Source organism: Antechinus flavipes, chromosome 3 (assembly GCF_016432865.1).
Source record: "Antechinus flavipes isolate AdamAnt ecotype Samford, QLD, Australia chromosome 3, AdamAnt_v2, whole genome shotgun sequence".
Lineage (NCBI taxonomy): Eukaryota > Metazoa > Chordata > Mammalia > Dasyuromorphia > Dasyuridae > Antechinus > Antechinus flavipes.
In genome coordinates this window covers 16,952,090-16,974,565 of record NC_067400.1, presented here as the reverse complement: position 1 = coordinate 16,974,565, position 22,476 = coordinate 16,952,090, and the positions used below count along the sequence as shown (strand labels likewise).

The window sequence follows — 22,476 nt, the reverse complement described above, 5'->3', positions numbered from 1 at the left end:
CCACTTCTTGACATGGACAATGCTCTATCTACCCAAATTATTTTGCCACTTAAATGAAAAGATAAGTTCAAATGGGATTTCCCTCCCTAAAATGTTAAGTTTGCTCCAGCAATAGGTATGTGGCTCAGGGAAGCAGAGTACAAGAGCCTGGATCCCAGAGGCTCTGGCAGGTTTGATGCCTCATTTCTCTCTTCCCAACACAACGGCTGTGCCGAATATAGGTACAGAGCTCATTGGCACAAGGCCAGCCTTTGGGGAGGGTATTTTTCTCGGCACTAAAATCTCCTGAAGACAATCCTCAAAGCAGTGATGGATTGTGAAGACCTTCCAGGAGGAGCAGGGAAGTGCATATGGAAACACCTACTCTGAACCCAACCCTTGCTAGGTGGCTCTGGCTTTCCTGTGCATTAGTTTCCTCAGACTACCAGCAGCTGTGGTATCTCTCTCACAAGGTTCAGGGAAAGCTTCAAAGTGAGAACACTTGGAAAGGGTTTTGTAAACCCAAAAGCATTGTAGAAAGTCCAATTATGATGAGGAATTGTATTGAAGAAATTACAGGCTCTTAAAACTCAACACCTAACACTGCTCTCCTTGGTTAACTTTGAGCTCCAGTGGTTAAGTGGTGAAGCTACAGGACAATTACAATCCTTACCGATGTAAGGTGTAACCCTTACATGTAAGAAGTAAGCTTCTGCTTTAGAGCTAAAAAAGGATGTTCTGTAACATTTCTTGGTGCTTTTTCTTCTTACAACTCTTCCTCCAGCCTCAGCTGCCCAAAGGTCCCTTCTTCCACTGGCAGGCCCTCCCTAGAACCTCCATATTGGGCAAAGGGCCAAGATTAGTCATGCTACTCTGCTCCCAAGCCTAGCATTGCACCTCTTCACACACTCCCGACCTCATCCCCCTTCAAGGACTATCTTCACCCACAGAATGCAAGCTCCTTGAGGGTAAGGACTTTTTGTTTATATGCATCTAAAATCATGAAATTTTATATGCGTGTCACGTGCCAATGAAACTAAGTAATAACTGACAGCATGGTTATTGAAAAGTTCCACCTACGACACAGATGAGTTTCTACAAAAATCTGACCCTTCCAGCCTGGGACATGGGGGACTGACTGGGAGAGCAGCTTTGTTGTTTGTGTAGCAAACAATACACATATAAAGGATGACTCTCTCCTCGCCCCCCCACTACCACCTTTGGTAACATATAAAGGATGACTCTCTCCTCGCCCCCCCACTACCACCTTTGGTAACTCTTCTCACAACTTCACTCTTGAGCTACAAAAAGTCTGAAACAGATTCGAGGATCACATTTCATCTGTGAAACCACAAACCTTCTAAGAGGAAAACCCTCCAAGGAATCACCCCAGTAAATCCCCGAACATACCTATTGACTAGAACACTTTCTAGGATGGTCCCAAAGTTTATAGGTGCCTCCCAGCTTTAATCGCTCAGTTGGCTACTCCCATTAAGCTTTAACAATTTAAAACTGCACTTTTGGAATGCCCTAGGTAAGCAGTAAGTCCCTCCTCTGCCATAAAACCTGAAATCTGAGGATGAAAGTTGTAGACACTTTGGTGATCTGGCAATCTTTGGAAGGCACCAAAACTAGGCCTGGCAGATATCCAGGGAACCTCTGTTGAGAAGAGGAACTGGTTTCTGCTCTTCCTCATGGGTTGACCCCCAATCCTCGCTCAGGGTTGGGTTGATCCCCAAGGGGATCTTCAGGATCCTTTTCAAGTTTCAAGTTTCTATACCTGTTTGCCTAAGTTGAGGGCAGTAATTAATTGTCTGACAGTAATTAAATAAAGCCCGCTGCTCCACAGACCCGCTAGAGGGAGAGCCAGGGGACCAGGTCTACATATGTTATATTGTCATGAAGCTGTTTTTCCTCCAATACCAAACGGAACAAACAATCAACCAAAAAAGATACAATAGCTCATTGATCCTCCTTCCCTTCCACCCATGGCTGGAGATTAATTTGAATATTCCCTTCTTTTAAAATGGACCAAAAAGCACTTCTTCAGATAAAGGTAATTGTCAGGAATAGATAGTCTGCATTTTCCTGCATTTCCACTCCTCATGTCCCCTCTGAATTAGGGAAAAGTTGCTTGGGCAGAAAGGGCAACTCCCAGCAACCATTTTTTTTACCTTCATTCCTGTAAATTAGACAACAGAAAGAGGTTGCAGAGAAGCGGATGGTAACAAAAGTCCTACACTCTGGGGCTGCTTTTATTTCTCCCATCTTTTGGTTTCTTTGAAATTTAGAGCAGAAACTTCCCCTAAGTTGGAATCATTGATGCTTATGAGAAACAATGGATAGGAAGGTAAGAAGATGACATTGCCCATTCAAGTTTACTTTTCTTTCTCTGGAGGGGGTGAGGTGGTTAGGATAGTAATGAGAGAAGTGTTTGTAACTCAGCTCATTCCTCCATTCTCCCTAGAAGGCAAAATGGGCCAAAGGGCAGTCAACAGCACACATCTATGTCCACTCTGTCAAAGACCAAGGAAAAAAAACAAACAAACCAAAAATGCATTTTACTGTCACTTTTGCTAACAGCCCCAGGTGCTATTTCACAATTGAGGAAGGAAAAGGAAGAAAATTACGGGTAACAAACATGTTTCTTGATTATTTTCTTAAAATACGATGTGAGAAGTTAATTGTTAATTGATTAATATGAATGACAAATGAATATCACAGCAAAAGTTTTTGGTTAAATGTATGGATAGATGATAGACTGAAGCTCTATAATCATGAGAATTTAGTACAAGCAAATCCTATATACACAATAAAAAACTGTCATATTACAGAGTTTTATACATCCTTTGGGTTAAATCCCATCCCAGCAAACATGATAGCTGCAATGCTGGTAGTTGTGACCCAAAAGCATCCTTAAGAAATTAAATGCATTATGATATTTTCTATTTCTTTCCTAAAATTCCTATCATTTTCTTATTAAGAATCTTCAAAATAAAGAACCTACACAACAAGAAACTTTATCATCATCATCGTCATCATCGTGACGACCTCTCCCACCAGCAATGCTGAGAAGTTGTCCAAAAGGCTGAGCCAAACTTTTCATCATTTGACGCATATTTTCACTCTGAGAAGAAAAGGTGTCTCTGTGGAAAATAAACAGAAGATAGAAAAAAAAATCATTAATAATGATGGATTTCAAGTACCATGAAAAGACTCTATCTGAGTTGATGTATACTTTAAAAAGAGCAAAAATTAAACAGATCTTACAATATATAAAAAGACTCTTCCACAATATCTCATTCTGTTTTTCATTTAACAAATGTTTTTTAAACTAAATAATCTAAATAAACTAAAGGGCATTCCAGTAGACACTGAAGATACAGACAAAAATGAAACCATCCTTGCACCCACAGAACTTCCATTTTATTAAGAGGGAACAATAAGTACACAGATAAATACATATCAAGAGACTTCCAAAAAGAAAGAGCTTTGTCACAGCAAAGAACTGAAAACAAAACAGATGCCCACTGATCAAGGAATGCCTTAACAAATTGTGGTACATGAATGCAATGGAACATTACTGTACTAGGAAAAAAATGTGCTCAAATAAAGAGAAGCATAGAAATTCAGATAACATGGCAAAGTGAAGTAAGACAAAGAAGAAAACAATATATAACAGGAAATGCAACAACGTAAATGGAAAGAATGAGCACCAAAAAACAATCAAAATTGAATGTTGTGAAATTATAAAATACAAATTTGGTTCCAAAGAAAAGATATGACGCGACTTCCCGCTCCTGCTCCTTTGCAGACACAGGGATCCTCAAGTGTCCAACACTGCACAGATCGTCAATGTGCTGGTTGGTTTTAGAAAAATTTTTTTCTCCTCTTTTTAAAAAAATTCTTTGTTATAAGAATGGCTAAGAAGGGGAAGGACAAGGAATACAAAGGGAAATGCAGACAATGTAAAAACAAGAGATTCTAACAAAGGCCTTCTTCTCCTTAGAGATGACCACTAAACTGCACCATGAAGGCAACTAAGACCTTACATATAAGAGGCACTTTAAATAAATGCTTGATTGCTTGGATGAGGTAGAGGTGAGGGGGAATATTTTTATTCCAGATGTGGGAGAAAACAGGTGCAAAAATAACTCAGGTGAAAAATGGCAGGCTTTGTGTGGGTGACAACCATTAGGCAAACTAGCCTAAGAAAGAAAATTGAGAAGGGGAATAATATGAAAAAATGTAAGAGCTCTACCTGTCTACCTGAAGATTTTGTAGTTTACTTTGAGGCAATAAGTTAGGCTCCCCAGGGTTTCTGAGGAGAGAGCCCAATGTAAATTTGGTGGCAGTGTGGAAGGTGTTTGAGAGGGAAAAGGTGAGAAGGGCTCACACTAAATTAAATCCAAAGAAGCAGGAACTGAGGCTCCCAGGAAGGGGTGTGCATATATGTATGTGCTTGCATGACTATATATGTGGTGGGGGGAACCGCCACCTCCAGTTAGTGGCTGGGTCCCCTCCATCCTAGGTACCGACAGCCCAGGACAGTGAAACTGAGAACTGTGGAAATGGCCAAACTTCCAGGCAAGGACCCTCTCCTGTCCCTCAGAAAACAGGCCCTGTCAGACACACAACCTGACCCTTGCTACTGCAAGGGACCTGAAAGGCAAGCTCCTGCCCCCAAGTCTTGGCTCTGCTGATGGCTCCATGTCACAAAGGATCCGTGTCTCTGGTGGAGACCACCCCACAGCAGCCTTGAGTCTCTTCTGGCCCTTCACTATGAGGCCCCCAGGACTCTCCCATCTGACCAGCAGCAGAGAGCTCCCACTTTATGTTTCTATTTATATCCTCAGTGCGTTGTTTCTGGTAAATACTTAATGCTCTGTTCACTCAACTAGAAGCAATAAGACTTGACAGAAGGAATTTCTAATGCAAAGGACGACTCCCTCAAAGGTGGCAGGCCCAGCGATCACTTCAAGAGACCCAGGAAAGGTTGAAGGCAGGAACATGAGACCTTCATGTGAAGGGGTCAAGCAGGGCTGGAATTCAGGAGACAAAGGAGGACTGCATTTGTGGCTCTGACAGTCATTTGCACGAAAAGTTACACCAGAACCAAGAGAAACATGCAAAAAAGAGTCCAGGATGGAGGCTCGATGGCTGGGGGCAGACAGAATGACAGACCACAGCAGCCCCTGGCTAACACTTGGCTTTTTCCCCAGGGCTTACCAACCTCCCTTTCATGAATCACTACAAACCCCAGGAAAGCCCACTCGGGGCCCAAACTATCTCAACCCATTCTCAAACTTCCAAGTGGCTCCGAGCCCCTTCTGGGGAGCAGAACTGTGCTGCAAGGTGATCTTAGATAAAGTACATGACTGATGCTCTTGTGTAATTCATACACTGAAGGCAATTAATGAAAGCTTAGATACAATAGGTGACTATCTATATGAACAGATATACGTGTGTGTCTATAGCTTTCCCAGTTAACTAATTCTAAAACGACAGTATTCATCTAATCCCATTGTGTCGAATCCCATTTGCAGAAGGTTCAAAGATGTGTAAAAGACACTGATCCCCAGAGTCAGATGACCTGGGCACTTGAGCCTTGTGGACAAGAGCCTATACCGCTCCCACTGACTATTTGTCTTTTATCATCTTCACCAAGTTCCCAGGTCTGAGTGAAAACTCAGATGTTTAAATTTAATGATTAGTGATTTTGAAGCCTTTTATCTGATTCTTTTTGTTCAATAATATCCAAATGCCAAAGCTACTGAGTAAAGACACTATAGAAGATACAATAATATAAAAAGCTTACAAATCAAAAGGGTGGACAACACAAACTCAAATCACAGACTCCCTTCACTGGACATCAATTCATACAAATCTTTGAAATGGTTCCTTTCATCCTTTCTTACCTTTTTACATTATATTCGTAAGGAATAATTTGTTCATAATTTGTAAGCCATTGTCCAGTTGAGGGGCACTTCCTGCTTAGTTCTAATTCTCTATCTCTACAAAAAGAGCTGTTAGGAAACTGAGAGGGGGAAATTTTTGTTTCAAATTTCTGATAAAAATCTCATTTCTAAAATGAATAGGCAACTGAGTCACTTGCAAAAATAAGATATATAATATACAGTCAAAAATATCAATGGGCAACTTATATAGCTAGCCATAATATAGAAAAAAAATTCCCCAAATCACTAGAGAAATGCACATTTAAAAAATTCTAAGGTACTACACTACTACTTCACACTCAGCAGATTAGCTAAAGATTTCAGAAAAGGAAAATGACAAATATTGGAGGGGATGTGAGAAAATACTTTGATGCATTTGCTGGTGGAGCTGTAAATAAGCCTAATGTTCTGAAAAGCCTTAATAATGCCCCTAAAGCTACTAAGCCTATATACCCTCTGATCCAGTAATAGCACTATTAGGTTTATAGCCCCAAGAAACAAAAAAAGAGAAGGATCTATATGTACAAATATATTTTTGCCAACTCTTTTTGTGATGACAAAGAATTGGAAACTGAAGGGATGCCTGTGCTTTGGGAATTGGCTGAATACATCATGGATATGAATGTGATGGAATACTGTGTTGTAAGAAATGAAAGGGTTGATTTCAGAAAAATCTGGTCAGATTTGCATAAGCACAGCAAAATGAACATAACCAGGAAAACAATTTATACAGTATTATTATAATTAACTGTAAAAGACTTAGTGTGACTGAGTAACATTTCTCTTTCAAAGGATTCCATTTCAAAGGAGTTATCCACCTCCAAAGAGACTGGAACACTCAAGAGTGTAGACTGAAGTAAATTTTTATCTTGTTCTTTTTGGAGGAACGAAATATGGCAGATGGAGAAATTTGTTTTGTGACACTATACATATTATAATGAGTTTATTTTTCTTAGCTTCTCAATGAGTGGGGAAAGAGGAATAAAAAAAAACAGAAATTAAAAATAAAATTTAATTTGAAAAAAAAAAAAAGGCAAAGGAGCCAAGAACAAAAATCAGAAATCAGAATAGCCATTACAGATTAGTGTAGGGATTGCTTTATTGTCCTGATAACTGTTTTGATGTAAGAAAGAGAAAATGTTAAAGATGTAGATTAAACATTTTAAAAAGTTGCTATATTTTTTTTGGTACATATGGATCCTTTTCCCATTTTTTTTGATTTCTTTGAAGTACTACCTAATGGTGGTATATATAGCAGGTTCAAAAGGTATATGCAATTTACTTACATTTTTGAAGACAGATCCAAATTGCTTTCCAGAATGGCTGCGCTATTTATTTTATAGCTCCATTAATAGTATATCAACAAGTTTACTTTCCTACAGCTCCCTCAACATTTGTCATTTTCTTTTCTTTTTTTTGGTCAATCTGATGGATATGAGGTGGAACTTCACAGTTGTTTTTAATTTGTACTACTGAAAATATTGGTGATTGGGGTACTTTTTTCTTTTGACTGTCAATAAGTTTTATTTTTTTCCCTATGAAAACTGTTTTTTCATTTATTTTAATTGATCAATTTTGAGAATGGCTTTATTGTTTTATTTTTTGTTATTGTTATAAATTTTAATCGATTCCTTATAGAGATTACAAATGAGGCTTTGATCAGAGAAATTTACTGTAAAGCCTTTTCCTGTTATCTGCTTCACTTCTAATTTTAGTTATTAGTGTTATTTGTACAAAAACCAATTTTTGTGTAATGAAAATTGTCCATTTACAATCTTTGTTTATATTCTTTTGTTTTGTAATGAATTATTACTAGACTTCAAATCCTTCCATCTTGGTAGGTATTTCCTACCAGAATTTCTGAGCTAATGGGAAAGCCATTAAGAAGCTCAAAGCCACCTGTAGGCCAGAGTAGGCAGGTTATAAATATATATTTCTATTCATTTCTCACTAGATTTTACACAGCTGAGAAAACTCTTCATGTTACAAAGATTATTTCACGCCTGGCACTGACACCTTAGACATACCCTTGGCGGCTTCTGTGACCCTGCTTTCTGATAAGATGACTCCTCTTAGAATTTCCTTTTAAGAGATTTAAAGCTAGGCCAGCTTTCTCTTCATTTCTTATCAGGCTGCAATCCAGATTCTTCCATCATGACCCAGAAAACGTGAGAAGCAAAGATCATCAACAAATAAGAGTTTCTGGAGGATCTCTTCTATTTGGACACAAGAGCGGTAGAATACCTCTGAGGAGCATACATTTCTGGGTTTTGTGTCAGAACTTCCATTATCAGAGAGGTATTATCTCTGTTTTATTTATCACAGAGCTTTGTAAGATTTTATTAATACACACAATCTTCTTGCTGGAAGAGACCAGTTAAAACTCTATTACTGGTTAAGTATTTGATGTGATTGGCAAAAGACTGGTAGTTGCCTTCCTTGTTCTTGTCATTTTTACTGTTACATCTCCAACATATGTGTAAGGTAATTCTCATAAATACTGTATAGAAATGAAAAAAGCATATAAACTGGGAGTTGTAAGAGTTTAACTACCTTTTTTTGGACAGTAATACCACCTGTGATTCTTTTCTTTGCCCAATACTTTTGATACATTCCCTCTTCCCCCATAAAATCTGTAGATATCCTTTGGTGAGTTTAGAAGCTGTTGCTTAACTTTGTGTCATGGATTCCTTTAAAGCCTAAATGGATCAAGCCTTCTTCTCAGAATCATGTTTTTAAATGACAAAAAGAAATGCTCAATTTCCGTTACAGATTCATGAAAATAAAGTAATTATTTTCCTTCCAAGTTCATGGACCTCTTGCAAACTACCCACAGACCTGGGAGCCCCTCAGATACAGGCTTTCCAGCCTGCTTGGTCTGTGCAAACAGCAATTGCCACATTTGTCTTCTCCCAAACTCAGATATGCAATGGAAAAGTGACAAACTTGAAATGCCTGCACTAGATGGGCCACTCTCTGTGTTTCCATTTCTGTACATGGGAAATGCAGTGTTGGAGAAAATCTCATTCAGGAAATGTTAGCTGTTGTTTTCCTTTGTATGTTAATTTGTTATCTTTCTGACAGTTTGTCTACAAAGACCCTCAGGAAGATGAAATTCACCAGGGTCTTAAGCCAAGCTTTCTGTAGACTTCTTTTTCCCTTCCACTGATTTTTGCTGTTTTATAAGATGATGCTCCTGGCTAATATCTTATCCTCTTCCATTGTAGCATTTTATTCATGAGTTTGTGTTCCATGTCTGCCCTTGATGGCCATCTTCCTACCTTTTTGGCAAAGAGACAAATGTTTCTTGATTAAGAGAGTTGGGGGCTTTTCAGAGTTCTTCCTACTTATTCTAAATCTTTTGCATTAGTTAAAACTTTGGAAGGAAATAATAAGGTCAAACCTCTACCTTTTCTATTTCTCACTTTTCTGAATTAATGGTTCATTAGAACAGATCAGATTGAAACAATGGCTCTTTGTTTCATCTTCACATTTATTCTTTCTTGTATTTTGATCTGCCTTTATTCTATATTGACCTTCTTATACCAGAAAATGGATTCTTGATGCCTACTATCAGTAACTGCTCTGTAATATGATTTAATTTCTTTGCATTTTGTTCAGTATTTACTCACCATGTTTAGCCTCTTTAGATTATTAGGAGATGTTCACCAACTGGAGGCAATAAGGCTTCTGATCAATTTATCAGCTCCTGATCTTTTTATTTCTGCAAGGTCACTAAGTATGAAAAGTGTATGAAAGGTCTTTTCGAGAACTTCATTTACTTCCATGGTGCTAAATCCCAAGGCTGGAGTTTAACTTAGAATAAGAGGACCCGAGATTAAATCCCAGAGCTCTGTCTGCCATTCTTATTAACTGCTGACTGCAGTAAGTGAGCAATGACCCTCTGAGCCTCAGGTTCCCCCCACTGGTCAACTGAAGGAGCAGCATAAGAAACCTCTGAGCACCGGACTCAAGCCCTCTGACATAGAAAGAGATGTAGGCATATTAAGTATAAGAACCTTCATGTTCCTATCTCCTCTTTTTTCCAATAGACCTCATGTCCTAGTCTTAGTCTGAGTTCCTAAGGCCAGATTAACAAGGCTGAGACCCAAGTCATCATCCCAAAATGCTGGGAGATGGTCAAATCTGACAATATACACGAATATAGAAGATTCACCTAATATTCTCCTTTTTTTCCTCTCAGAGGTCCTCTGTGGTTCCTGGCTCATAATGGTGATGTTGCTAAAATCTGTTTCTTCATCTGTTTTCTGTTTTAGGGATAGTAACTCAGATGCCTCCCAATCCCAAGAAAACTGGGCTTAAGATCTGAGTTACAATGTGGATCTGTAAAATATGGTGATCATAAAGTACCAATTGAGTTCTTCAAATATTCCAGGCCAGAAAGATCCTAGGGACAATCTATCGAGTCCACCCCTGTTTCACTCTAGTAAGCAATATCACTTTAGGCAAGATGGTGATAGCTGGGTGGAATGGCAACAAATAGGAAAACACAAAACATGTTAAATAATTATAACCTAAGTGTCTTGATCAATAACTCCATGACAATCTTCCTCAGAATGGGCTTGAGTACCCATCCTTGGGCTTGAAGATAGAACACCCATCAGATGAACAGATGGCACAATGACGTTGATAAACAATACTATAGCTCTGACAAATGAATGCTGAATTTAAACCAAATAGCTGTCTGGTTCAAAATAATTAGACAAATAACAAGGATAAAGCCTGTTGTTTAGTAGACAAAAATCAACCACATAAGATATTTAGGGGAGAAGCAAGGGTAATGCTCTTGTCAACAGAGCAAAAAAGTCTAGGATGGTTGGCTGGGACAAAACAAAGCAAAAAAAAAAAAATTAAAAGCAGTGAATGTCAAGTCCTGTATTTTGTCTTTAAAAAATCAATCATATGCACCTAGGATGTGGGACAAACTTCCTTTTAGCAATTAATGTGAAAAAGTATACTATTAGCTCCCAGTGACCTCAGCAGGAATTAGCTGCCTCATCTGCAAAGTATGGGGTTTATGGGTTACAGCTACTTATTAGCTTTTCAAAATCTGTGACTCAATAAACACTGTTGTTTCCCTTTCTAAAGAGAACCTCTAAATTATCCTTCCACTTGGTTAGATCTTCCTATTAATTTCTGGTTTGATTTAGAAGAAAAATATTGATGTCTTTCAGTTTTTCTAAGAATATATAGTATATATCAATGAGTTAGTCACTGTACAACAATCTCACATTTAGAAAACCTATAGTTAAACTATCATTTATTTATAGTAACACTCGTACTTGGTCTAATCTTTTTTACCAATCTCTTAATGAAGCTGTCAAATGAGAAAGGGACTGCACAATACTTGGCGCCATTTTGGGCTTGTTTTGGGAGATGCTATGATCAAAGAACTGATTGCCTGCTAGCTCATCCCTGGTGATGGCAGCTAATTAGGGACACTCAGATCCTGGACAATTTGTTGCTCAGTGTCACATGGTAAGACAGTGAGAGAGTTTGACTCTGAGCTAGGATAAGTCACCAGTGTAGGGTCTGCACACAAACAGAAGGAGATTAATTTGGATAACCTGGACAGAATCAAAGAAGAGATGGGAAAAAGAAACCTGAAGGAGAAGAGGAAAGGTCTTTAAACCCAAAGGGCTGAGCAGAAGCAAAAGCAGAATGACACAATGCTGTGGCCCATTGGACCAAGAGCTACTCCTAACGAAGCACTGTTGACTCTGGTCTCTAAGAGATATCACAAAACAAATGACGTCACCATCATCTATACTGACAACAGGTCTTTTTCAGGATTAATTACAAAAGTGAAATGAGGCTGCCCCTGCTCCCCACAGCAGCACCTAGAGGAGGACAAGAAAGGGGCACTGAAGTGACCCCATCTGCCATATTGCTGCCCACAATCTCAGTTCTCATTCAGACACTCCTGACGTCTCCATTTCACACAGGATGACAACCAAGTGCTAGGGCCTAGGAAAGAGGAAAAGTGGAGCCATAGAGAAGGGAGAAAAGCTAGGCCACTTGTGGGACCCTCTATGGAACCCCTTTCTGAATGAGCTGTCTTTCCACAGGATCCCCTCAGGTTAGAATTATACAGGGCAAGTCAGTCCAAGAGGGGTGGGAGATGCTCAAGAACAAAATTTTGAAGACACAAAGAGAAATCATTTTTAAATCTTGTTTTTTATTTTGAACTTTACAAACACCAAATAACATGAGAACTTCCATATACACAGCAGAACAGAAAAAATACAAGATACTGTGAATCTCTAAGATAGCCAGTTCTCTTTTCTTTTTTAAGTATATAATGAATTCCATCCATAATTTCAAAATTGTCCTTGTTAGGTTGTGATGCCTTTTGGTCTTTCCTTCCGTTCTCTTCTGTGCATTTTATAAAAAATCCAATAAATTTCTTTCTTTCTTTCTTCTTTTTTCCACAATCCTTCCCTCCCAAGATCCCCTTCAATTGAAAAACAAACCAATCTAATAATAAACATGGTCAAGCAAAAACAAATTCCTACCTTGGCCATGTCTGAAAATATGTCTTCTTCTACAGATGAGTCTCTCACTTCTCTCAGGAAGTGGGTTAGCATTCTTCATCGTAAGTCCTCTGGAATCATGGTTTGGTCACTGCTTAAGTCTTTCAAAATTATTTGTCTTAACAATGTTATTGTATAAAAACTTTACTCCATATCAATGTTCCTTTAAGTTTTCCCTTGTTTCTCCAAAACTATCCCTTTTGTTGTTTCTTATGGCATAATAATATCCCATTACTTTGCTGTACCATAATTTGTCCAGTCATTTGCCAATCAATAAACACACTCCCTTAGTTTCCTGTTCTTTGCTGCTGCGAAGGTATTGCTAATAGGAATATTTTGGATCTTTGAGTTCTCTTCCTTTGACCTTTTTAGGATATAGGCCTAGTAATAGTTTTCACAAGATCAAGTTGGGTGACTTTTTGGGCATGGTTCCAAATTTCTTTCCAGGATAGCTAAATCTAATAATGTACACAATTTGACCAACAAGGCATTAATGTACCCATTTTCCCACAGCTCCTCCACTATCTGTCACCATTCTTTTTTGTCATCTTTGCAGTGTGAGAAATAAAACTTCAGGAAGTTCTAAATGGTCACATCTCTATTAATGATTTAGAAACTTTCTTATATTACTATATAAATCTGGCTTATATTTCTTTTTTTTGCAAACTATCTGAACAAAAATGTGATCAAAGCACAGAAAATGAATCCTACAGCATGGCACAGTTCTGTAAAAAAGAACACCAGGAACGCTGTGCCACCCTCCAATATTAATCATCTGTTTATTGCTCCAGTTGCATTTTTATATACTCCTTTATAAAATTAAAGTTGTCTGGTAGGTTCCTTCTACTTAGATATTCTTCCCTTTGGTTAAATAATTGTTTTCCTCTTTGCTGAAATGCTTTCTTTTTTTTTGCAGGATAGTTTGAAAACAAAAACAGGTTTTTTAAAAGACATTTACAACTGGAGAAAAAGGATCAAAAGATCAAAGAAAAAATAGTGCCAATGCTCAAGACAGATGGAGTGTCTAGGATGAGACAAAAGAGAGAAAGTGAAATTGCTCAGTTCTTATTTCGATTGTTTTACTTGCCAAGGAGAATGACCTTTACACTAGAAAGGACAGAACAAAAACAACTTACATAGAGTTCTTACCTAAAAGAAGAAAAGAAGTAGTAAGAGAGCACCTAGTTTTCCTTTAATGAATTCAAGGCTGGCCCAAGTGAACCACACTCAAGAGTACTGAGTGTGGTTGCTGAGCCAAGTGACTCATAAAGGTAAAGAGCTATCTAAAAAATCATGGAAAATGACTCTAGGAACAAGAAAAGGAGTCTGCGTCAGTGGCACATGGTGACACACACAAGTATTGGGAAAGTCTGAGATGATAGATTCCTTTAAATGCAGGGGGTGAAAGCCAGTCTTTCCCAGTGAATTAAGGCCAGAATCCACATGAGAACCCCCCAGAAACAGGGGGAGCAAAGTCAAACCAAGGGGCAAAGTGGTTGAGACACCAAACCCTCCACACGAATCAACAATGGAATGAGGCTCACCAATGGCCGCTATTATTTCTGGACTGAGTAAGATAGAAGCCCTAATATCTCTGTCTCCCCTCCCCTTCAAAAAAGAGAAAAAAAAAGAAGAGGAAATATTTTGATTTTCAAAAACAGGGAGCAGAAAGTCTACAAATTCTAGGCCAATAAACTTAACTCTGTTTCTGGGGAAAATTCTAAAATAGATTAAAGAGATGACTTCTAAGGCAGAGGAATAGGAAGGGGGGGAAGGAAGGGAAAGATAATGACAGAAGCAATATTACTTCATCAAAGGCAACTTGTCTAAGACCAACAGCATTTCCTTCTGTGAAAAGAACTTGTAAGCTACAAAATGAAAGCTTGCTGCTATTCTTGAGAAAACGGCGGAAAAATGCCCATCAGACCAGAACACCAGCTTCCCAACTGGTCGGATGGCAGCACTTGGAGATGTCCACGAAACTGTCTGCAGAGGATGAATACAGAGAGGACCAGGGAGACTTACATGAACTGATGCTAAGTGAAATGAGCAGAACCAGGAGATCATTATATACCTCAACAATGATACTGTTTGAGGATGTCTTCTGATGGAAGTGGATTTCTTCGATAAAGAGAAGATCTAACTCAGTTTCAATTGATCAAGGATGGACAGAAGCAGCTACACCCAAAGAAACAACACTGGGAAATGAATATAAACTGCTTGCATTTTTGTTTTTCTTCCCGGGTTATTTTTACCTTCTGAATCCAATTCTTCCTGTGCAACAAGAAAACTGTTCGGTTCTGCACACATATATTGTATGCAGGATATACTGTAACCTATTTAACATGTAAAGGACTGCTTGCCATCTAGGGGAGGGGGTGGAAGGAGGGAGGGAAAAAATTGGAACAGAAGTGAGTGCAAGGGATAATGCTGTAAAAAATGACCCTGGCATGGGTTCTGTCAATAAAAAGTTATTTATTTAAAAAAAAAAAAAAAGAAAGAAAGAAACTGTCTGCAGAGGCTAGTTACCATCTTATCAATCTCTTGATAAAAGCAGAAACTCCATACTTAGCAAATCTGCAAATGTAGTTAAGAGCTAACACCTGAGCTCAGTGTCAGGCTCCCGAAGATCTTGATAGGCTACAGCATTAGGCTGAATATCATTACATGAAATTCAATAAGGATACGTAAAGTCTTAACACATGGTCACAAAAATCCACCTTTGGATCACACTGGAGATTCCTTTTGTACATGGACATACAACTCTCACTGCGGCATCCCCAGATAGGACAAATTTCTAAGATCAAGAAGACTTGTATTCAAATTCTGACTTGGCACTTCCTCGCTACTTGACTTCTAAGTTCCTTGGTCAACTCTAAGACTAACTTATTCGTTAAATGTGGCCACAGAGAGGCCCTGACCCCGACCTTTTTCTTTTCATCACGGCCCAGTTCAAGTCTTCTTGGCTACTCTGAGCAGCTCTTGGTGTGAGCAATTTTGATACAACTTTATTATCATCAGTTCAGGGAACACTGATGAGATTAGAGTTAAGGAGAAAGTGTTTCTCCCTATCTTCAATATCACAATCCAAAAGTCATATTTAAGCAAAATTTATCAAAAGACAGTAAGTTATACTGACATTTATGGAAAATTGAGAGGAAAAAGTAAAATAGTCTGACAATACATGTCATAGAATTACTGACTTTCAAGAACTGTGATGGCCCTTGGAGGCCAGAACAATAATCTTTTCTACAGCTTTCCTAGTAAAGGATCATCCATACTTTGCTTCAAGACTTTTGAGGAAGAATCATCAGCTCCTAAAGCAACTCCACATCTGACAGGACCCTTTCAGGATCCAATTCAATAAGCATTATTCAGTTTCTACACCATATAATGAAGGGAATGTGTGAGCAATGCTGATGAAAAAAAAAAATAACAGTGAAAAGTAGTCCCTGTTTTCCAGCTTGCATTCTAATGAGGGGGAGATGCAATATTAAGCAAATAATTCAATACAATATATTTTGAGGCAAGATGGATCATTATAATTCAAGATATATTCTGGACTTTAAGAAAAGACTTGTCACCAATAGGTTGACCACTTGAGGATAAATTCACTGGCAACCAATGAAACTTAAAAAATTTAAAAAGGCCTTAAATCCTAAGAAGTACCTTTTTGTTTCCATATTGATGGCTGGAATGAAAGAAAGGGGCCAGGAAATATTCATTTAGCCCATTCATGCTCTGTATTGTATTTGAGTTCTTTGTTCAATGACTAGTTGAACAAAAAGAATCTTATCATTCTTAAAATTATTGATCCCAGATCCTCCTTGAAGAGGTGAATAAGGAAACTGGTGGAGTTGGCTTTGCTATGCATCCAGAAGTAATAAACACTTATGTTATCTCACTACTAAAGTTTATGACAAATAATTGAAAAAAGATCACAGAGGGAAAATTGTAACTTACCTGCCAACACCTGTTGCAGAGAATGAAGAGGAAAAGAAATTCTATTAAAAACCTGTTAAAACCTTCTTCCAATTAAATTAATATGTATTTTGATACTCAGTGACTTCAATGCACAAGCAGGCATAAAGTCAAGTCCATGAAAATTGCATGTTGTAAAAAGACTAGGATTGAGACATGAGATTAGTCAAAGACTCGTAGACTTTCTTCAAGAAAAGAATGGGGAGAATTGATAAATGGCTGAATTGTGGATCAAAGCCTAGCATTTTCATCTTTTTATTATTGTTGGTTTGTTTTTTCCTTTCTTATAATTTTTTCCCCTTTTAATCCTATTTTTGTTGTGTAGCGAAATATGTTTAGAAGAACTGCACATGTTTAACCTCTAGTAGACTGCTTGTTGTCATAGAGAGGGGGAGAAGGGAGATTGGGAGAAAAAATTTGGAACACAAGGCTTTGCAAAAGTAAATGTGGAAAACTATTTTTTGCATTTATTTGGGAAAGAAAAGAAAAAACAGAGTTGAGAATCAAGTTGGGAATCTCTTTTTTTTAATCTTTTTAAAAGTATTTATTTTTAAACTTAATAGAAAATGGGGAAAGAAAAAACAACCCACTGCCATATGCACAGAACATGAGAGAATTGAAAATATGAAATATGAAGCAATAAATTTCCATTTCAAGAAAGCCTATTTAATAAATACCACTATTTGTGTTGAGCTATCATCGATCTTTTCTTTGCTTGTAGGTTTTGTTTTCTGCTGTGCACCTTATATTTTACTCTTTTTATCACTTATCGCCCCAAGAGGGCTATAATTAAGTGCAGATATATATATGTATACATGTATACATACACAACAATGTATATATACACACACCTGTATTGTGCACATATACACAAACCTCCATGTATATGTAAATATGTATGTGTATATGTACATGTGTTATATACATGAAATATATATACACACAGATTCGACAATCATACACATATAGATGCACATACATTCATATTTCTCTATTTAAAAGACCATACTATACTTGTTTATCCTCTGTTTCGGGTAAGGTGGAAAACATCTTCCTTCATAAATCCAAGTCTTTCCATATCAAACTGGGAATCTCAGACAAATGAACTTTTTTTATTTGATCAAACAAGAGTCATTCTCAACCTGTGACTTACTTAAGGCTACTGACTTCTGTAAAAGTTCAAAACTAATCCAAGACTTAAGGAATTAAAATGCAATCAAAAGCTAGTGTGTGCTACTAAAACAAGTGCAATATGATCTATATTTAAATGAGCTATTAATGCCTTCAAAATAGGAAATTAATAGAGGGGAAAATGACATTTACAACAATTTTAACAATTCTATACAAAATATTTAAGTAAATCAAATGCTGCTAGGAGAAACTCCAAGTAGCGTATAAAAAACTGCATTAGTCCACAATATTTCAATTTACTTCATATTATGTAATGTAAAGATGGGTAGAATTTAAATTTGTTTGAAAATTTTACTGAGAAGGATGTTGAAAGACTATAAGCAGCATTATGGATATCTCATAAAATGAGAAAGAGTACAAAGCACATCTCTGAACAATATATGATTAAGAGACCCACCGAATGCAGTCATCCTGGAAATTTCCATATTAAGTTTAAAATGCTGAAATGATACACACTGGGTTTTAACATTTTATATCCTAAATTTAAATATGGAAATGGGGGAAAAAGCTACAATCATCCTTAAGTAATAATCAAGGTGTATAAATACATTTTTTTTATAATGGCAAAATTAAAATAGCTTACCTCTTAGAGTTCTCATTGAAAAAAAATGACACTCTCCCTCCCCCTCCCCCCCACTATCTTTTGCCCTTTAATAATATAAAGGCTTGTTTAATTTGGAACTATATCTTCAAATATAGTTTGGAGTGAATAAGCTATGTATATTCTTTGAACCAGCTATATAACTGCCAAACTTATACCACTAAGAAATCAGTGAAGTATGTTTAACCTATATTGGATTGCTCACTGTTAGGGGGAAGGGAAAGATAAGGGAAGGAGGGAGAAAATCTTGCAATGCAAGGTTTTTCAAGGTGGATGTTGAAAACTATCTTCACATTGAATCTATTTTGAAAAATAAAAAGTTATTATAAAAAAAGAAATTAGTGAAAGAAAAAAAGGATCTCTATGTATAAAATTATTCATAGCAACTCTTTTCATGGAACCTAAAGTTAAAAGCACAGAGAAGGCCTTTCTAATGGAGAATGGCTAAACAAATTTTGATATATGAATACAATGGAATGTTACTGTGTCATAAAGAAGGATGAAATGGACATTTCAGAGGAACCTGAGAAGAGCTCTGTGTGGTGATGCAGAGTAAAGTAAGCAGAACCAGGAGAACTTACAAAATGACATTATTGACTTTTTTGATCAATATACACACTACTTAAGTCTTGTCAGAGAGAAGTGATGAACTTAAAATATATATAGAGGAAAATACCTTGGGATGTGAATTTGGGAAATAAATTTTGTTGATTTATCCAAGTATGTATTTTCAAGGCTTACTTTTTTTTCTTTTTTCTCCCTCTTCAATTTATTCAAATAGGGGGAAGTTTAGTGGGCAGGACAAATTATAAAGGTAGAAATAAAAGATAAATTGTTGAAAAGAATTATGAGTGGTAGTATCACCAAAGATACCACATTCTGAAAAATTCTGCACTCCAAACAAGTCCATCCAGCACATTAATATTATGATTATTTTAATAAATCATAAATAAGTCTTTATATTATTTCATCAAGATGGATTTCTATGCTAACAAGACTGTAAACAAGTTCTTAAAAATTTTGAGGCTTGTCTAATTTGATGAATTTTTATATTTAATGGATAATTTCCCAGCTATATATAAGCTGCAATTTATGACGTTAAATTAGTTTGAAAATTCTTTTAAGGTACAGAATATTCCCTTTTCAGTTTTTAGAAATTAATTCAAACACAATTGATCCTTATTGAAAATTTCCAACCTCACTTAAGGATGCATAAAGGAAGGCTTGAGGCAGCTAGATGGTTCAGTGGATAGAGATCTAAGTTCAAATCCAGCCTGAGACAGTTATTAGTTGTGTGACACTGCATAAGTCATTTAACTCTGTTAACCACTGAAAAGTAGTCCCTGCTTTCCAGCTTGCATTCTAATGAGGGGGAGATGCAATATTAAGCAAAGAGTCACAAAGAGGAAGACAAAACAGAACAAGGGAACCACCAGGAGGACAATGGCAGCACACTCAGTCACCCTACATCTCCACAACTTCACAAGGACTGTGACATCTCGGCTTGAGCATTTTAGCCAAAGTATTTTTAGCACTACTCTCTGAACAAGTTCCAGGAAGTCCAAACTGAAGCCACCTGTTGATCCGTCCTAGGCAGGCCACCTCTTGACCCACTGCTTCTCAGTTATAAGCAATGATAAACAAAACAAAACAAAACAAACAAAAACAAAAAACAAAAAATGAAAGCATAAAAATAAAAAACAGCCACTGTGCACAAAAAAGGGAATTGGGGATTGGCGTTCCAGAAAGGCAAGGCCATCCACAGGAGGCTTGTTTTCAAAGTGCTCGCTTGACTCATTTGCTTGTTTTTGGAACTTTTCAAAAGAAACTTTGAGAAAAAGTCCCATTTAATTAAGGAACTGATTTACATTTTTGATAGAAATGAAGTTTAACCTAGAGGCAAACTGATTTTCTCCTTCCCTCCTTCAAAGTCCTGGGGTGGAAAAAATTTACAAAAATTCCAATCAGCTTTCCTTTACAGGATCTGAATGGGCCACTTGGCACATCTCCTGGAGCAGGGGACGGTGCTTGGGTGCTTGTCTCCCTTCCTGTGGGGCAGAAGTTAGAGAAAGAGCCATTCTCTGTAATGTCCAAGAAGGGAACTTTTATTTTTCAGCCCCACCATCACAAGGAGTCCTTAATGGGTACTTTGGAGTAGACATGAAGGGAGGCGAACAGCACTCAGCTGTGTCTGGCACATAATCTTAACGGACTGACTGACGGGGCCCAAGTGTCCCAGTTGGCACAGCCAGAGAAATGATGAGAGGTTCAAGAATATCTGTACCCAACCTTTGAGGGAGAGGGATCAAGCATACATACACACACACACACACACACACACTCACAGTCAGATGGGGGGAACCACATGGTCCACATTTGTGGGAGTTTCGAAATCCAATTTTCTAAAGGAGGGTTGGGGTTTCCTCCTCAGGATGGTTCAAGAATTAGAGAATAGTTACTAGGAAGTTTCTAATCCTAGAACCCAGCTTTCTCAAGACTAGCTCACATGGGCATGGCCTATCTAACCACCCCATATTCAAGAACGCTAAGATCTGGGCAAGGGCAAGGTTTCTAGGAGGAAACAATTATGTTGCAAAGAGAAGAGGATTTCAAAGGGGAAGAGGATTTCACAGGGGATCCCTAGCATTGAAAAGCAGGCAATGGCCTAAAGAAGTGTGGGGAACCCAAGGATCTGCTATTTACCTGCACCATGTACTTGGCTTGGATCACAAAGGTGCGGTCTATTCAGTAAGGGTCTCAAGCACTCAGTTGTACTGGGTGTGTGTGTGTGTGTGTGTGTGTGTGTGTGTGTGTGTGTGTGTCTGGTTGTGACCTCTCTAGCGAGTCCCACTTCATTTGCTTTCTAGGAGGTGAGTCTAAACCAGTGGTTCTCAAACTTTTGTTCTCAGTATCTTCGTGTTAAAAAACTATCGAGGATCTGTTCAAAGAGTTTTTGTTCACATGAGTTATATTTATAGCTATTTATTATATTAGAAATAAAAATAATTTTGAATTTGTAGACCCTCTGAAAGGGTTTCAGAGACCCCAAATTCTTTGGACTACACTTTGAGGACCACTGGTCTAAACTGTAAGTGAGCGTCTGGAGGACCAGAAGACCTAGGAGAACTCAATGGAAAGGAAGACCCACAGGTAGAAAGGAGATACTAGGAGATCTGTGTTTTGCCAGATATCCTATGGCCTGTTGGGGGTCCTTTTATGTTGCTGTTGTTTGGGTTGAGGCAGGACTAGGGCTGTCCTATACCCCATATGTGCACCCTTGAATGCTTGCACGGCATGTTTAGAGGTGATATTTGTTCACATCTGTCAGGACACAGGATTTACATTCAAAGACTTTCGAACTTGGGAGAGGGAGGCAGAGGGGAAGTATGACTAACCAAATAACACTATGATTTTCATGCTCTAGCAAAGATTTGTCCATGCAAACTCAGAGGCTCGAGGCACTGAGACAGCAACGATTTAAAAAAAAAAAAATACCCAGTAGAATTAAAATTCTAAACAAGACTCCAAATCCTATGCCATTTCTGAAGTTGCATTTCACGTGTATGAAGGAGAAATCACAAAACCCAGTAGCCCTCGTGCCCTGCTTGTGACTACAACGCCAGCTTTGCCATATCCAGCTCCAACTCCAGCCGATGAGAGCTTTCCATTGCCCCGCGTACTTCCAAACACGTCCCGCTCAGACAAAGACCAGCTTTAGTTCAGTCCCAAAGTAACCAACATTTCTGGAGCTGAGAGCATATTGGCGAGGGCTTATGTTCCCAAGGTAAAGGGGAACAAGGACTGAAATAGATTTGTGAGCACGAGACTATGAGATCACCCTGAAACCTCCAGGACTCCTTTCTTCCAAAGCTGCAGCCACCCCAAAGATTTACTTTACATTCATCTCATCCTTCCCAAATAAATATATTATTATTTCACAAGAGGACCACCTGAAGGCAATAGCTGTTGATCGAGAACTTCTTTTGATCTCAGTGTCTTTTTCCTGTCCATGGCCACTCAAACCTTCCCTCACTATGGTCCCCCCCTTGGAAAAAAACAATTTTTCAAGACCACTTTTTTCTCATCCTCAAATTTTTTTCCCAACCTCTTTTATCTATCTGTCTCACTTTCCCCAAAGTCGATGCTGCTCAATCTCATCTTCGCATTGCCTGCAGTGACAAAAGCCACTTAAAATACTTGTGGAACTCAACAG

The 22,476-nt window shown here is 38.0% G+C and overlaps 1 protein-coding gene across 4 annotated transcripts in view; it reads right to left on the bottom strand.

The window, feature by feature from the left end:
• Positions 1-22,476, bottom strand: part of MLF1 (myeloid leukemia factor 1) — a 50,902-nt gene that overhangs the window by 18,796 nt on the left and 9,630 nt on the right. For all 4 annotated transcript variants that reach the window (XR_007951583.1, XM_051983088.1, XM_051983086.1 and 1 more), the window contains exon 2: positions 2,987-3,125. Coding sequence is in view for 3 of the 4 variants with exons in the window: in XM_051983088.1 (XP_051839048.1) it covers positions 2,987-3,125 (139 nt within the window). In the remaining variant the exon portion in view is untranslated. The remainder of the gene's footprint in view (positions 1-2,986; positions 3,126-22,476) is intronic.